An 18,347-nucleotide genomic window follows, 5' to 3' on the forward strand; every position below is an offset into this window, starting at 1 on the left:
TGTAGAGTCCATGCTCCAACGCATTGAGGCTGTTCTAAGGGCAAAAGGGGGCGGGGGGATCCAACAACTGAAAAAAAAAACATTTTGCCCAAGGGATCCGTGGAAGTTTAGAGGGTGTAATACAATGTAATATTATTAATCTACAATTTATGTTATTAAACCTTGGGCAACATGGGCCTATTGGTATCCACAGTACTCCACCTATTACACATTTTTCATCTCAATACTTCAATACTATATATTTTTTTTACATAAATGCACTGTGATTTAAATAAATTGTTCAGTGAAAATGTAACTTTTAAAAGTTGATGTTCTGTTAACTCATACCCAAATAATTTTGACTATACTCGTATTTGTGGCCGACGCATTAATTGGAGACAAAATACTTTCAAAAAGCCACCTCAAACTTGTATCTCAAACAGACCTTTTCAAAAATGCTTTTTAAATGTGATTTAAACATAATCGGTTCAAGGACATACATCTGGTGTATTAGAAGCATTTATTGGTACCATGATTGACTTTTTATTTATTTCACTATTATGGGCGATCCTGTTTTCTGATCACAATGTCTGCAGTGGCGTGGTCGGCCTTGAACTTCCATGGCTTCAATGAGAGGTGGCAGTCTGTCACGTCTACTCCTGCTCCTCCCCTCTGGTGTTCGACGTCGCCAGTATACTAACCACTGGTCCTGGGATCCATCATTACGCACACCTGGCATCAATCATTACAAGCACCTGCACGTTGTCATGAGGCACACTTGGACTCAATTACCTTACTTATTACCACCCCTATATCTGGCACTCCCTTAGGTTCCTTCCCCAGTCAGTATTGATCCTGTGTTCATGCAAAGACGCTACTGTTATTTTGTCTCGTTTGATGTATTATTAAACGGTTCACCTGCTTCTTGACTCACAGCGTCTTCGTTACACAGTTGTTTTCTCTCTGCCTCATGACAACGTGTAGAACTGTAGGATATTAGCTTTTTTTTCCCTCCAAGAGGAGGACCTTTAAAATGTTCCTTCCCAGGGCCCGAGACTTGATTTGTCCGGCCTTGCACACGAAATCATGGTAAAACTCCTTAATTATATTTTTATCTCACTCGAGTTGTGTTCTGATTATGAGGGGGTCAGTGATGGATTTGCTAATACAAAAACGTTTGAGAACCTCTGGGATAGTGGTTAGAGAAGGGTTAGCTAACATGCTACGTAGTTACAAAATAGCTAAAAAAAGTAGTAAGTAGGTTCAAAGTAAAAAAAGTAAAAGAAAATAATTTTCACATGTAGCGAGCGAAGCGTTCGTGTTGTCCAACAAACATGCGTAGTAGCTGAGTCAGACAATATCGTTTTCATGCATCTAATTAGCCTATTTCTCAGTGACAGTTAGGTGAATCAGTGAGTGAGTTGTTCTTGATGGATAAACAAAAGGCAAGATCAAGTGGTGAACAAAAACTCCACAAAAAAAAGCTTTATCTGATCAAGCTCGTGCCACATTACAGACAATAACCACGTCAGCAAAGCTACCACCTCGTCCTCGACTGACGAAACACAATCGCAAGTGGAAGCTAGTAGACCTAGTCATGCAGCAGCTAACACTAAAGCTTCCCAGTCCCCACAGAGATCTCACTGCCCGGGCCTGGCAATGATAGTGGCCTTGCTTCTCCTCTTCTTCCTCCTCTCAAGAATAGTGACAGTTCCTCTAGAGAGAGTACCAGTCCTCCTCTTCTCCCAGAAAACCAAGCTGATGACTGTCAGTGACCCAGCAGCACTCATGAGAGTGACCCCCCCCCCCTCCCCCCCTTCTGTGTACACTGGTAAAAGCCTATGAGTGATGAGACTGATAGCCCACGACAGTTAGCCCCGAGTTCCAATGTGTAATACAAATAGGCTACCAGCTAAATACTGTATATAGCTATAGATATGCTAGTAGGCTTGACTGCATTGTCTGCATAATGAAACAAGCCCTAGTAAGCTATTGTTTTGACAGTGGACTGATTATTTGGCATTAATAGACTGGTTTTATGGAGCACAAACTTTATATCCATCCTGCGAGAGAGTGCAATGATGGCTGGTAGGCTATAGTCCTACAGGAAAGTTGTATATTCTAAAAAATAAATTTTGGGTACTGATTTAGTATGTTGTTGCATCACATTTATTTTACAATCTGAAATGTTTGAATTTTCCACTTTAATTACTGAACAAGTAAATGCATTATTGCCGCCAGCCAGCATTCGAAATAGCAGCATTGCGACACCGTAGGCCTATAGCTTCATGAAACATAAACGTTAGACTTAACATGAGAAAATGAGGACCAAATAAAAATAAACATGCATCCATTCAGGCAAAGCTACAGGCTACTAGAAGCACTAGCACCACATAATCTGAAAGGGGGGGGCAACTCCGACTTTGCTGGGGGTCCAGAGAAACTGCGCTACGCCAGTGAACATAACATAACATACTGGACTCATTTGAGTGTCACAAATTTACATTTACTATGTTACGTCTAGTCTTTGAGGCCAGGCTGTTATTTTAGTCTTTTTTTCTCATTTTTATTAAGGGTGCCAATCATTTTGGACCTGATTGTATATGGCAGTGAAACAAAACAACAGATCTCACAAATTCCCTAATCAAGCATTGTGATGTGCATTGAATATGATGTGCCTATGACAAATTTACAGTACAGTGCAACAAAGTTTCTATTGTCACGTACACAAGCACAGTGAAATGGCGTTCTTGCCTGCTCTTTCCCAACAATGCAGTAATGAATCAGAAGTACTATAAAAAATAAACACCATACATAAACCTGTGGGGTACACTGTGTACATACAATGATTTAGGAAGTATACAGTACATGTAGTTTCCTTTGAATACATCATGATTGCCCATTTTGCAGTATATTCAACACCTCAAAGGCAAGCAAATTTCTTTATTGTTGTGTAATAATAGAGGTTGTCCGTTGATGGGGATTTGTGAGGTGTCGTTAGTAGTGCCCATCTGCAGAACATACTGTATAGGTAACTGCCAAAATAAAGGAAACACCAACATAAAGCGTCTCAATAGGGCCACCACGAGCCTCCAGAACAGCTTCAATGTGCCTTGGCATAGATTCTACAAGTGTCTGGAACTCTATTGAAGGGTTGCGACACCAGTCTTCCACAAGAAATTCCATAATTTGCTGTTTTGTTGATGGTGGTAGAAAACGCTGTCTCAGGCGCTGCTCCAGAATCTCCCATAAGTGTTTAATTGGGTTGACATCTGGTGACTGAGACGCACACAAACCTTTTTCGGAAGCATCTGCTTTCAATAAACTTTGTATTCCTCATTTACTCAAGTGTTTCGTTTATTTTGGCAGTTACCTGTAGGTAATTGTAGGAAACATATAGCTAGATAACACTCATATCACCTTCTGTGCTATCATGCAAATCAACTTTGTATTATGTGTTACATAGCAGTGTTTGTAGTTTTCCTTTGGACAGGTTTGATGGTTTACCTTGGTTTATAATGTTCCTGCTTGTTTCTCCAGGAGCATCTCTCAGTCCAGCACATGGGCACCAGGAGCACAAATTTCTCCTAGTAGTGAGGTTTGTCCTGGGCCTCGTCCGGACTACCATGACTGACCTCCTGGCCAACCTGAGTGTTCCATGGGGCACACAGGCGATTGTGTGCCCCAACCTGACAGCAGCAGCCCTGGTTGTGCCGGGGTCAGGCAAGTCTCTAGCCCCCTTCTGCACCTTCTGCTGCTGTGGCCTGCTGAACCGTACCCTGGCCGTGGTGTTTATGGTCAGTCTGGCCTTCGCCATAGTGGTGGGCAACGTGGTCACGCTCACCGTCTTCATGCAGACAAGACAGGTCCGTACACCACAGGGATACCTCAAAGGTAAAACAAAAAAACTCACTGATTCAGACTTGTTCATTCAGAATGTGTTCATTTACTCTCTAGAAACGCTGTTGATTTATGATAGGAGAGAATGGTAGTCACATGTCAGTTGCTTATGTTTACACACATGGGTGCAATATATTCACTGACATGGAAGAAGAACAACCTTTGGTGTTCTTGACACTGAAAGGTGAAATTAATTTAAATTCAAACACCTTTCTGGTTTAATGTTCTGTTTCTAGAGTCGCATGTTTGTTTATGTTGCCTGCTAGTTACATTTAACTTTTTAGTAGTTTAGCAGATACTCTTAACCATAATTGCTCCTGTAAGTCGCTCTGGATAAGTGCCTTGCTCAAGGGCACAACGGCAGATTTGTCACCAAGTCAGCTCAGGGATTCAAACCAGAGACCTTTCGGTTACTGGCCCAATGTTCTTAACTGCTAGGCCACCTGCCACCCTGTATTGGTTATATTGGCAGGATTAATTAAGACGGTCAGTGCTTGTTGTTTAGCAGAGAACTAAAATCAATCTTCAATGCTGTTCAGTCACAATCAGGGATCCCTTTGTGCATTGCCTCAAAGGACGCAAAACCATTTCCACGCAGCACTGTAGATTTGTTTTCCATGGACTTGAATGTAAAATCAGCTTTTAGGACACAGGGATTTGTACCGTATGTGGTTGAGTGTGAACTGTGAATGACCTTTCTCTCCTGACAGTCTCTCTGGCCATAGCGGACATGATGGTTGGAGTGCTGGTGGTTCCTTTCTCTGTCTACACTGAGATCTCTCTGATGGTGACCAGCTCCTCTCCTGTCTGGTACCAGGGGGGCACTGACCCCTCCATGGGGGGCCTGGTGGGACCCTGGCAGCCCTGCATGCTGATTGGTCCAGTCTTCGCTGGCTGTACGTTTGTCTCCATCAGTACTATTTTCCTGATGACGGTAGAGCGCTGTGTGGCCATCTTATGGCCCCTACATAAGGACCACCTGGTGACACGGAGACGCACCCTGTTTCTCATCCTCTTCTCCTGGGCAGGCAGTTACCTTCTGGCCCTAGCCCCCCTCATCCTCAGCAACAACTTCACACTGGAGTACAGTGAGTGCAGCCGGATGTGTAACTATGTCCCCCTGTGGGATGGAGTCACTCTGCCCTCTGACGCCAACATCCTCCTACTGTTCCCCGTGTTTGACTTTACGCTGCTGGGCGGCACCCTGGTATTCAACATCCTGTCCTTCACCAGCATCCGCCGCTACACACGCAAACGTAAGCTCATGTCAGAGGGGAATGTGGGGGTCGAGGGAGGGGGAGGCGGCTGCCAACATAGACCCTCCTTCTCTGACATCAAGGCCGCCAAGACGATCAGCATTCTGACGTTTGCCTTCACGGCTTCCTTCACCCCCATCGCTGTGTTTGTGCTGGGCAACGTGGTGGGCTTCACCTGGTGCAACTTCTCCTTTGTAGCCTTCTGGATCCTGACTGGAAACAGCTGCTGTAATGTGATAATATACAGCGTGAGAGACCAGCGCTTCAGGAAAGGAGTGACTCTGCTTTTTCAGAGGGAGCATTCACCTACCCACGGGGAGAAAGGCGGAGCTACCCCCCCCACTCACCTTGTGACTACAACCCCACCTCCTTAAACTATTTTGAAAAGACAACCAGTGCCCTTTTCTTTAACTTTACTATGGAGAGAGGGGTTTAATCAGCATTTAACTTCAGGTAAAAAAAACAACTTTTTTCACTGTGTCTAAATAATGAAAGATAACTGTAGCTACCCTATGTGAGATCTAGTAGTTGCCAGCTATTCCCAGCATCATTTAAATCACATGACTCAAGCCATCTCATTGGACTAGGTGAGATATCTGTGGGGGATATCTTAATAACATGCACTTTATCATAGAGATGTAAGTAATGCATGGTTTTCATTTGTTTTGTGACCGTCCAGAAACATGTTAATTTTGCACAATTTTCTCTATAATAGCTTTTATTTTTGCTACAATACCACTATATTCATGAGGATGGCGTAATCAAATGTGAGTGAATGAATTGTACGAATGTTTTGAATCTAAATGAAGAGAGATGTTGATGTTTTGTACAGTTATGGGCCATTCGACGGGTCTGTCATCTGTACTACACAGTAATGCATAATTATGGTTAGGAATGTCATTCTCTTCAAGGTGATGTATCCTAAATAGGTACAGAAAGGTTTACATATGCAAGATCTTCTTTTGCATATTTGGATATTATCCTACACACAGGCTATTAGTTTAATGAGCTCTGCCCCCAAACAAGACCAAATTAAATCTGAACCAATCATAGATGTCTTTGTTTCACAAGTTTAGACATCAAAGTACAGCACAGTACAATACAGCACAGTAGAGTACAATACAGCACAGTAGAGTACAGTTCAGCACAGTAGAGTACAATACAGCACAGTAGAGTACAGTACAGCACAGTAGAGTACAATACAGCACAGTAGAGTACAGTACAGCACAGTAGAGTACAATACAGCACAGTAGAGTACAGTACAGCACAGTAGAGTACAATACAGTAGAGTAGAAATCAGTACAGTAGAGTACATTCTAGTGTACTCAACTATAGTATGCTCTACTGTGTACTGTACAGTACTGTGCTGAACTATACTCTACTTTTCTTTACTGTACTGTGCTGTCCAAACTGTGATTTGTGACTACTATTTCAAGGCACAAGGCAATGTTTCTTAAACATACAGAAGGCAGATACATTTCTCCAAATGAAATATGTGTTGATATTAGTTGGCAGGGGTCTTTACATCAACATTATTGTGTTTTGATGTATTCTGATGTCTTTTTCTGGTAGCTGAGCCCCCTTTTCCAGAAAATCAAAGCACTTGCTTATTCCTAATTTTCAGGACGGGAAAAAGTTTCAACAATATATATAGACTCTTAGTTTTCATTTGACACCCAATTTGACATTCTCCTATTTTTTTGTACCTTTATTTAACTAGGCAAGTCGGTTAAGAACAAATTCTTATTTTCAATGACGGCCTAGAAAGGCTAGCTGTTGTCAACAAGCCACTGGATGTCTCAGGAATCCTGACAATGTGATCTCTCACACAAATCCTTATGAGTCATGTCATAGTTTACAAATGTGGGTTAAACTGCCTGTTCAGGGGCAGAACGACAGATTTGTACCTTGTCAGCTCGGGGGTTTGAACTTGCAACCTTCCGGTTACTAGTCCAACGCTCTAACCACTAGCCTACCCTATGACCTTCACATGTTGGTGTTCATGGGTCCTTTCACATAAAATGTACCTTATTCATCTCATGGATGCCAGTGTACACACGGAAAAATGAATATGAATGGTACAACAAGCAAAAATGAATACGAAGCATTATAAATTCACTGAAATAGACAAAACAATTCAGATGCCATATCTTATGTTTTGAGAGTGAACGGACCCGCAAAGACAATCCTCTGTTTAAACGTTTCTGCTTAGATGCTGTAAAGTTACACCATCTATCTCTGAATATTCTCATACCATTATACGTATGTTGTTTATAAGATTATTATTATTATTCAAGGAAAAACATGCCCAAGATATTTACAGCACTTAAACAATGTTGATCGAATAAATGCAAATCAGTTTATTTAAATTCAAATCATGTCTAACTCAAAATAAACATGCTGATAAACATTTTGTAGCATTTTCAATAAACCTCACCCAAAGAAATCAGGATCATTTCCATATGAACTGTACTAAAAAGCTGTTTTGGTACATTTTGTCACAGTGGCAATGATAATATTTCATGAAAATAAAATCTGTTTTGAAATATTTTACAAGCTTAGAGCCTGTCAGGAGAGGCAAAGGTGCGTCCTCCAAAACCACAACCCAACCAAGCCGTACTGCTTCTTGACACAATGCCCACTTAACCCAGAAGCCAGCCACACCAATGTGTCAGAGGAAACACTGTGCACCTGACGACCATGTCAACGTGCCCGGCCCGCCACAGGAGTTGCTAGTGCGCGATGGGACAAGGACATCCCTGCTGGCCAAACCCTCCCCTAACACAGACAGCGCTGGGCCAATTGTGCGCCTCTCCATACATCTCCCGGTCACGGCCAACTGCAACAGAACCTGGACTCGAACCCAGAATCTCTAGTGGCACAGCTAGCACTGCGGTACAGTACTTTAGACCACTGCGCCACTCAGGAGCCCTCTGTGTCAATATTTAAACACTGTACAGAACTTTATCAGTATTCCATTATTCATCAGATGATGACGTCAGATTTAGTCATGAATGCATTTGGAAACACTTCATTTTGGGAGTTTTTAATGGTGTTCACTCATGAGAGTAATGTGTTCAGACAGTACTAAATGTCTTTCAGGCATCTGCTCTAAAATTCACCGCCTCAGCAGTTACACAAGCTACACTAGAACCAATCATTTTCATCTTTTTGCCCCATCAGGATCCAACTTCCTTCCATTTGAGAAACGTTAGTGGAGAAGGGAACACCCTGCTAGCTGTTGTCAACAAGCCACTGGATGTCTCAGGAATCCTGACAATGTGATCTCTCACACAAATCCTTATGAGTCATGTCATAGTTTACAAATGTGGTATAAAAAGATAATGTATAATATATTTTTATCTACCATTACTATTTATGTACGACCATGCCGTCCCAGAATATGTGTTATTTTCCTGAATACAGATACCAAATGGTAGACCTATTAAATGGTAGACCTATTAAATGTGCATATAATCAGGAAGCAACTCCTCGCTCCCATGTGCTGGCCTCACAAACTATGTCAACGACAGGGTTATTATGCCGACAATATATATAATTTTTTTCTTACCTTTATTTAACTAGGAAAGTCAGTTAAAAACAAATTCTAATTTACAATGACGGCCTTCCACGGTCCACTAACCTTGATGATGCTGGGCCAATTGTGCACCGCTCTATGGGACGGCCGGTTGTGATACAGCCCGGGATCGAACCAGGGTCTGCAGTGACCGCTGCGCCACCCGGGAGCCCAATAAATAGGCCATGATTGGCACCAGGCCCATCATCACTGAGCAGTGAATGGCATGTCCTTTGAGAGAAATACTCTTTGCTGAAAATGGAATATGTTGGATGCATGCTCCGTACAGCCGTGCTTCATCTTATCCCTCTGGTGACAGAGAAGAGGGAGGGGGTGGTTGGATATCACATTCCCTCCTTATAATCAGAGACATCTGGAGATGCTGCGAGGAAGCATTCGATGGAAATGGATGGGGAGAGGCTGATATGTCAGAGCAGAGGTCTTGCTGGCAGAGATGAGATAAAAGCATATTTCTCCTGCAGCACTACCATGACATACATTATCTGACACATGGCTGGTCATGTGACACAAGGCAAGGCTCAGGAGAACACTGGACTGTCAAATGAACCGCTTACTGGGAAAGAGAGAGATGGGGAGGAGGGAGAAAGAGAGGAGAGAGAGAGAGACATGATTAAAATATGCTGCTGTTGTTTGTTGTTAATTTCACAATCTAAAAGTGGACCTATAATTTGGGTTGTATCATTACAGCACAACTAACAATCTGACAACACTGTTTGTAAGTCGGTTTGCATACTGTATATACCCAGCACTTTGACTCCGTGGCCACCATAATGACAGCATTGTTCATTTCCCCAGGCACTCTGGACATTGACAGCCCATCTGTGGTTCATCTAATTATGATTTGAGATGACAACAAGTACTCCTTTTTGTGTTTAGGAAACCTCGAAAGTTACTGGCTAATTGCATCTTTAAACTGCCCCTGCAGACATCTCTGCCACCCAACCAGCTCTAAACCAGCTTTCAGCTGAAAGGTAGTCATTAATGAGAGGGCGTTCTCAGCTCAAAGTTAAAGTTCCTACTGCCTAATTGTCAATCTCAAATAGTTGGCACCAAATATGCTGCCAGATAAAGATGAGAAATCCAATTATGGTAATGAATTTCACTTCAGGCACTGTCTTTGGGTAACTTGACAGGTTGTATATTTTTTTCCAGTAACAACGAGCAACTCTCTAGTAAACAAGGTGCTACTTTAAATGTCTTGTTAACCTGCCAAGTGATTCACAGACACATTTTAGGCTTAAAAGAAATAAACACATGGGAATCATTGTATTGAATTTCTATCTCTGGTAGCAAAAGCTATTATGTTTTGGTTCCTTTTGATGTTTTTCATTTTCATGGTCTATTGGTGTGCTGGTGAGGGACAGAAACACAGAGTCCTTGTAGGCATCTTAGCAACATTGTGTTTGGCGAGGTTACATTAGAGTTGGTTCAGCCATTACACACAGGTGGGAGCACTGTTAGGAAGTCAGGCAAAATGCAATGTTTCTTGTGGCTACACTTTTATGGAAAAAGAGATGACGTAGCCTGCATGCTCTCGCTGTGTGACTTGCCAGTCTGAGGTTAGTGAACGTACCCATTCACATCGCTGAGTGAAATTGTAAGGTCAAAAACTTTGCAAGACATCAAAAAACGTAATGAAAATGTTTTACCGTCTTGGAATTGTGTATTAGGGAATGGACATGACTTTAAGCTTGTATTCTACCAAAAGATAAAGGTTGAAAAGCAGATGGACTGTAGCATTTTTTTAAGTGCTAAAAAAGTGCATTTCCCCATTGCAATTATCATGTTTCTAGCAACTCTGGAGATAAGGCAGGCTGGCATTAATCCCTCCTGTTACTCTCTAGAGAGTGTAGGTTTCGGATGCAAGGTGCCTGAGGGAAGCTCCTATCATTACCACCCAGGTAAATAGGACCCAGACAATTAACAGGAAGAACATTGTGTCAGCTACTGATAGCGCTCTTGGAACAACATCAACAAACAAACCTCCCTGTCAAATATCGCCATTCATTCCTTTTTTAAATTTTTAATTAAAGGACACAAAGATGCTTTCCTTTAAACAAACTAAATTACATTTGCCAGTAAAAAAAAGGAGAGACCTTAAGGCATTTGTTATTCACAGAGAGATTTGAATATGTTTACGACACGTGCATGGAGCCAGACAGTGTATTTTAGTCACAGTTTGGAGAGCTGTCACAGGTTTGTTGTCTGAAGGTGGGGTGATGCACCATACAGGCCATTCAACGATCAGAGGCACCATTGATAAAGACAAAGATCGATTCACTATATGTAAAATATTCATCCACCCTCACTCTTGTGAGCACTTGTGATGTGGAAAATACATTGGATTTGAAAAAAGGTCATCAACGTAAACGGTTGTTTTGGTGTATTTTCACAACAGGATAATATCATGGTAACCAAATTCCAACATAGACAAAACATAAAATATGTTGAATTTGCACCTTTAAAACAACGTCGGATCTTCTCCCATCCAGGGTTTTAACCAAACCCTGCTTAGCTATGATATTAGTCACTGACTATTACCAAAATGCTATTGTGAGAATGATTATTGCGAGATCTCCACTTAAAAACGAAATAGATTCACTGTTGCTATCAAAGTCATTCCTAAAGGTAGGTTTAACAGAGAGAGACAAATGAAATGTGACCATACTTAACCACTCATATAAAATCAAGGATGCTATTGAGGCTTCTATAACATTTGCAAAGTCATCAACAGCTGTTTCAATTCAACCCAGAATTCAACTCAAAATAGACAATACAATAGGCCTAGGGTTTCTACCCTGGATTTTAAATGTAATGAAATTTAGTGACATTGAATTGTGTTTGGTTGTCAATGCAACCAAATATCAACATTTGAAGGAGATGTTTCTTCTGCTTGGATAATTCCATCTGTGCCACTGACTTTGTGTAGTTTTAATTCCAGTTTGTCTCACAAATTCACAATTTAAATGTTGGATTCACATCTCCAAAAATGTAAGTTAAAGAATTGGACTAAATCATCTCAAACTTTATTTACAGTGCATTTAAAGTTTGATTTGATTTAGTACTATTCTTTAACTATGATTCTTGGTTGAGATGGAGATGTGAATCCAACATATCAATTATTAATTTGTAGACAAACTGGAATTAAAGACAGACTGTCAGTGGCACAGATGGAATTATACAAGCAGAAGATACAGTGCATTCAGAAAGTATTCAGACCCCTTGACTTTTTCCACATTTTGTTATGTTACAGCCTTATTCTAAAATGGATGAAATTGTTTTTTTCTCTCATCTATCTACACACAATACCCCATAATGACAAAGCAAAAACAGGTTTTAACACATTTTTTGCGAATGTATAAAAAAATGAAATCACATTTACTTAAGTATTCAGACTCTTTACTCAGTACTTTGTTGAAGAACATTTGACAGAGATTACAACCTCACATCTTCTTGGGTATGATGCTACAAGCTTGGCATACCTGTATTTGGGGAGTTTCTCCCATTCTTCTCTGCAGATCCTCTTATGCTCTGTCAGGTTGGATGGGGAGTGTTGCTACACAGTTATTTTCAGGTCTCTCCAGAGATGTTAGATCGGGTTCAAGTCCGGGCTCTGGCTGGGCCACTCAAGGACATTCAGAGACTTGTCCCGAAGCCACTCCTGCATTGTCTTGGCTGTGTGCTTAGGGTCGTTGTCCTGTTGGCAGGGGTATAAAGTACTTAAGTAAAAATACTTTAAAGTACTACTTAAGTTGATTTTTGGGGGTATCTGTACTTTACTATTTATATTTTTGACAACTTTTACTTCACTACATTCCTAAAGAAAAGTATGTACTTTTTACTCCATACAGTTTCCCTGGCACCCAAAAGTACTTGTTACATTTTTAATGCTTAGCAGTACAGGAAAATGGTCCAATTCACGCACTTATCAAGAGAACATCCCTGGTCTTCCCTACTACCTGATCTGGCGGATTCACTAAACACAAATGCTTCGTTTGTAAATTATACCTGAGTGTTGGAGTGTGCCCCTGGCTATCTGTCAATAAAAAAAAGCAAGAGAATTGTGCCATCTGGTTTGCTTAATAAAAATCATTTGAAATTATTTATACTTTTACTTTTGATACTTAAGTACATTTTAGCAAATACATTTACTTTTGATACTTAAGTATGTTTAAAACCAAATAATTTTAGACTTTTACTCAAGTAGTATTTTACTGGGTGACTTTCACTTTTAATTGAGTCATTTTCTATTAAGGTATCTTTACTTTTACTCAAGTATGACAATTGGGTACTTTTTCCACCACTGCCTGTTGGAAGGTCAACCTTTGCCCCAGTCTGTGGTCCTGAGAACTCTGGAGCAGGTTTTTATCAAGGATCTCTCTGTATTTTGCTCCATTCATCTTTCCCTCAATCCTGACTAGTCTCCCAGTCCCTGCGGCTGAAAAATATCCCCACAGCATGATGCTGCCACAACCATGCTTCACAGTAGGGATAGTGCCAGGTTTACTCCAGACGTGACGCTTAGCATTCAGGCCAAAGAGTTCAATCTTGGTTTCATCAGACCAGAGAATCTTGTTTCCCATGGTCTGAGAGTCTTTAGGTGCCTTTTGGCAAACTCCAAGCAGGCTGTCATGTGCCTCTTACTGAGGAGTGGCTTCCGTCTGGCCACTCTTCCATAAAGGCCTGATTGGTGGAGTGCTGCAGAGATGGTTGTCCTTCTGGAAGGTTCTCCCATCTCCACAGATGGAACTCTGGAGCTCTGTCAGTGACCATTGGGTTCTTGGTCACCTCCCTGACAAAGGCCCTTCCCCAGATTGCTCAGTTTGGCCGGGCGGCCAGCTCTAGGAAGAGTCTTGTTGGTTCTAAACCTTTTCCATTTAAGAATGATGGAGGCCACTGTGTTCTTTGGGACCTTCAATGCTGCAGAAATTTTTTGGTACCCTTCCCTAGATCTGTGTCCATAGAGCTCCTGTCTCTGGAGCGCTACGGACAACTTCGACCTCATGGCTTGGTTTTTGCTCTGACATGCACTGTTAAGTGTAGGACCTTATATAGACAGGTGTGTGCCTTTCCAAATCATGTCGAATCAATTGAATTTACTACAGGTGGACTCCAATCAAGTTGTAGAAACATCTCAAGGATGATCAATGGAAACAGGATGCACCTCAATTTCGAGTCTCATAGCAACGGGTCTGAATACCTATGTAAATAAGATGTATTTTTTAAATATTTGCAACAATTCTAAAAAGCTGTTATCGCTTTGTCATTATGGGGTAGATTGATGAGAATTTTTATTTAATCAATTATAAAATAATGCTGTAATGTAACAACATTTGGAGAAAGGGAAGGGGTCTGAATACTTTCCAAATGCACTGTATTGTATCTTCTTCAAATGTTGAAATTTGGTTGCAGTGACAACCAAACACAATTCAATATCACTTTTGAAATACAATAAATTGTCTTAACTTGTCGACAACCTAACAAGTTATAAGTTGGATTCACATCTAAAACTCAATCAAAAATAAAAGCCTTCTAATATTAATCTCTCATTCAGTGGCCACTTTCCCCTACACATTCCTTAAGCCGATGTCCATGAGTGTACTGTGGGATCAAAGCCTATGGTTCAACTTCATTTATGTAACTACTTCTCATATCACAACAACTTGGCTCACAATGGATGGACGTCACTATAAATACATCCTAACGCAGCAGTATAGTGTATTGGTTCCTGGTTCCTATCTCTGTCTGCAGGTACCTAACTGGCTCTTGGTGTGTGATCTCAGTCTGGGTCACAACAGGGCAGTATTGTTCTCTTGATCGGAGATCTGTACTCCACTCACAAACCCCTCCACTCTCATATGAACAAAACATGGAAATCAGGTCTTTGAAAACAATGCCGCCAGAAAGGTCATTTTCTAGAGCACATTGAGAGCCTTAGCATCAGTACGTGAAGTCTGTTATGTTTTTCCCCTCTACACTTCATGGCTTTTGAATTGTTAAACAATGTCCACCTGTGGCCCGGGTCTTTTTTTGTCTCTGGCAGGAGTACAGAAAACAGAGTCAGAGATCGCTCAGGGGGAACACCTACAAACTATACAACAAATCTCTCTCCAGGTACAGAAACAAAACATCAGGAAGTATAAACTCATATGCCCTCAATGGGCCATTAATATTTCACCAAGATGCTGAGGTAAAAATGCTGCTCTGCTACTGATGTCTGAAAATGCCAGAAAATATGTTTTCTGAAAATCTGACCTGCTGACATTCCTCTCCATGTATGTGGATTGATGAGGCTAGGGAACAGAAACGTACACACTTGAGCTAATTGTCTAGCTTATTTTGTAAGCGATACATTTTCTATTTCTGAACCATCAATGAGTTTTTACTGACTGAAGAGTCATTGCTTGAGTGAGAAAGTGATGAGCATTGATTGCAGCTTAAAAGTAGCCAATAGCATTCATACCTAAAAGACACAGAAGGGAAAGATGATGTTGGTCAACAGTAGCAAAGTCTGAAAATATATATTATTTTAAATCAACAAACTAATTTGAAGACAGACTTTTTCTACAATATCCAGTAAATAGTAAAAGTGGGTCAGGGACATGATGTGTGTGTTTGCAAAGAGTTTTTAGTTCATACTCTCCTCTCAGACTAATAGGTCAATTCACTCATCCCAGTCTTAGCCTTGACATCAGCTACATTCACAGTCAATGCTTATTACCTTTTCACCTCACTCCAATACTCAAAACTCTGACAGAAATGTAGACACAATCACAAACAATCAGCTAGGCAATTAACTCAGGGACACACATTTCTGTCCCCTGGCAATGATTGAAATGAACAATAGAGATGCTGCATCATTTCAACCTGAAGGATAATTGAGTTTCCAATAGGGATGTCATATGAGGATGCCTGCATCATACAATCACATCAGAGCAACGACAGGAAGAGACCAGGTAGGCTACCACTGCCACCCTCCCTTCCACCTCCCCTCCCCCAGCTTACCGCCATGTCAACTTGATTATTCACACTGCCTCCAAGTCATAAAGGCATATAATCTAGGGGTAAATTACATTGAAATAACTATGAAAGACTGATTGTATTCTTTAGAAAAGCATCAAAACACAGAATAATACATCCTCCACTCACAGCTCCAGATGTTCACAGACCCACCATCCTGCTGCAGGTGTGAGGAAGAGAGAGCGTGACAGATGGAGAAAGGGATTTTTGTCCAAGTCTAAGATGGCTGTTTTTCCCATACTTAACTTTAGATGGAGCACGGAAGAACTCACTTGATAACGAAACAGCTCAGTCTACCCTGTCAGTCACTGAACCGCCGTTGTTCGTACTATTGTCTCCCATGTTCTACTACCCTGTTTGTTTCACACTCTCCTGAGCCGATAAGAGCAGCTGAAGTCCCATATGTTTTCCCTGCATGGCTCTGTACTCTGTGTTTTCTTGGGTTATCAGCAGCTGTGTTGTTATATAACACCCAAATATCTACAGGACATAGCTAAATAAAGATCAAATAGAACCCAAATATTAGGACAGGACCCACAATGGCATTTTACAACCTTGTCCGTTGCTTTTATTGTATACGTTCTGAACTGTTATGTGTGTGTAATTCTATCAAGAGAGTATCTGATAATTGGCTTGGCAGGGAAGTATGGACAACACAGCCCTTGCCTCTCACACCTGTGAATGCCAGGACCCAGAGGCAGTGTCTCCCCTGGCATTCACACTAACACACACATTATTATTATTTGGTTGTATCGTTTCTTTTTTTGAATGTGTGTCTTTAGTTGTCGTATGTGGACACATTCTTGTCGAACATCTCATTCCAAAATCATGGACATTAATATGGAGTTGGTCCCTGCTTTGCTGCTATAACAGCCTCCACTAGATGTTGGAACATTGCTGTTGGGACTTGCTTCCATTCAGCCACAAGAGCATTAGTGAGGTCGGGCACTGATGTTGGGCGATTAGGCCTGGCTCGCAGTCGGCGGTCCAATTCATCCCAAAGGTGTTCGATAGGGTTGAGGTCAGGGCTCTGTGCAGGCCAGTCAAGTTCTTCCACACCAATCTCGACATGCTGAAATAGGAAAGGACCTTCCCCAAACTATTGCAACAAAATTGGAAGCACAGAATTGTCTAGAATGCCATTGTATGCTATAGCATTAAGATTTCCCTTCACTGGAGCTAAGGGGCCTAGCCCGAACCATGAAAACAGCCCCAGACCATTATTCCTCCTCCACCAAACTTTACAGTTGGCACTATGCATTGGGTCAAGTAGCGTTCTTCTGGCATCCACCAAACCCAGATTTGTCCGTTGGACTGCCAGATGGTGAAGCGTGATTCATCACTCCAGAGAACGCATTTCCACTGCTCCAGAGTCCAATGGCGGTGAGCGTTACACCACTCCAGGTAACGTTTGGAATTGCGCATGATCTTAGGCTTGTGTGCGGCTGCTCGGCCATGGAAACCCATTTCATGAAGCTCCCGACAATGAGTTATTGTGCTGACGTTGCATCCTGAGGCAGTTTGAAACTCGGTAGTGAGTGTTGCGACCGAGGACATTTTACGAGCTACGCACTTCAGCACTTGGCGGTCCCATTCTGTGAGCTAGTGCGGCCCACCACTTTGCGGCTGAGCCGTTTTTGCTCTATACGTTTCTACTTCACAATAACCGTGCTTAATATTGACTGGGGCAGCTCTAGCAGGGCAGATGTTTTACGAAGATAAGACACAAGGGTATAGCAACCACTTCAATCAAACTACATTCCAACACGCGGTTGTGTAATTTACTCAACTCAATGACGATGCCATATGGTCCTTGTATAATGGTATAGCAGCAGAATCGTTCTGATCCTCTTGAACACTGAGCACAGAGACACACTCACAGAGCACCAGGTGATTTAGGTGACCTGAAAGGATGACCGCTGTCATTCCTGCCTCAGGTGCTCTGTTTATGTTATACTGTTTGTCTGACCTATTCCTACTTTACAATCCAATTGTAAAACATGAGAGAAAAGCTCTGTATGGAATGCCAGGAGTAAACCCGGGTCTACATATTTGACCAATCAGATCAGTTCTGAAAAATATCTGAAGTGAAAAGATCAGAATTGGGCTCCCTGTGTAAACGCAGTGATTGAGAAATAGTATAAAAAATACCACCTAATGTAGCTACAGTTTATACTGTATTCTCCATATATCCGCTATTGTTGGATCATGTCCAGCCACAACCTTCAAGGTTGATAAGTTTCAAAAAGACCAATGATCCAAAAGAATCAGCTCTACTCAATTCTAATTTCTCTTATGATTGGAGCATATGAAACAACTAGATATGAGTCCCTTCGAGTTAAACAATAGTTTGTTGACTTTGCTGTTGGATGTTCAATGCACATCAAAGGAAACACAAATATCACATTTAAGTAAACAGCATCATCTATAAAAGAGAACTATCATTGGACTGGACCGAGAGGAGAGGAGAGGAGAGGGAGGGGACATCAGTACAGAATTAGACCAGCAATTTGAATATTATAGCCACAGTGTATTCCGCCAGCAGCGAGTAGTTCATAGGGTGCTATGTGACGCAGTCTCCTAATTCGTTCAGG

General features: G+C 41.5%; 1 protein-coding gene across 1 annotated transcript in view; it reads left to right on the forward strand.

The window, feature by feature from the left end:
- The window catches only part of LOC139411396 (trace amine-associated receptor 13c), a 34,304-nt gene extending 26,723 nt beyond the window's left edge, over positions 1 to 7,581 (forward strand). Inside the window, exons 3-4 of the mRNA XM_071157700.1 lie at positions 3,520 to 3,873; positions 4,590 to 7,581. Of these exons, the coding sequence (XP_071013801.1) occupies positions 3,606 to 3,873; positions 4,590 to 5,509 (1,188 nt within the window). The 5' untranslated portion in view covers positions 3,520 to 3,605 and the 3' untranslated portion in view covers positions 5,510 to 7,581. The remainder of the gene's footprint in view (positions 1 to 3,519; positions 3,874 to 4,589) is intronic.
- Positions 7,582 to 18,347: the final 10,766 nt, after the last annotated feature.

Source organism: Oncorhynchus clarkii, chromosome 6, assembly GCF_045791955.1.
Source record: "Oncorhynchus clarkii lewisi isolate Uvic-CL-2024 chromosome 6, UVic_Ocla_1.0, whole genome shotgun sequence".
NCBI lineage: Eukaryota > Metazoa > Chordata > Actinopteri > Salmoniformes > Salmonidae > Oncorhynchus > Oncorhynchus clarkii.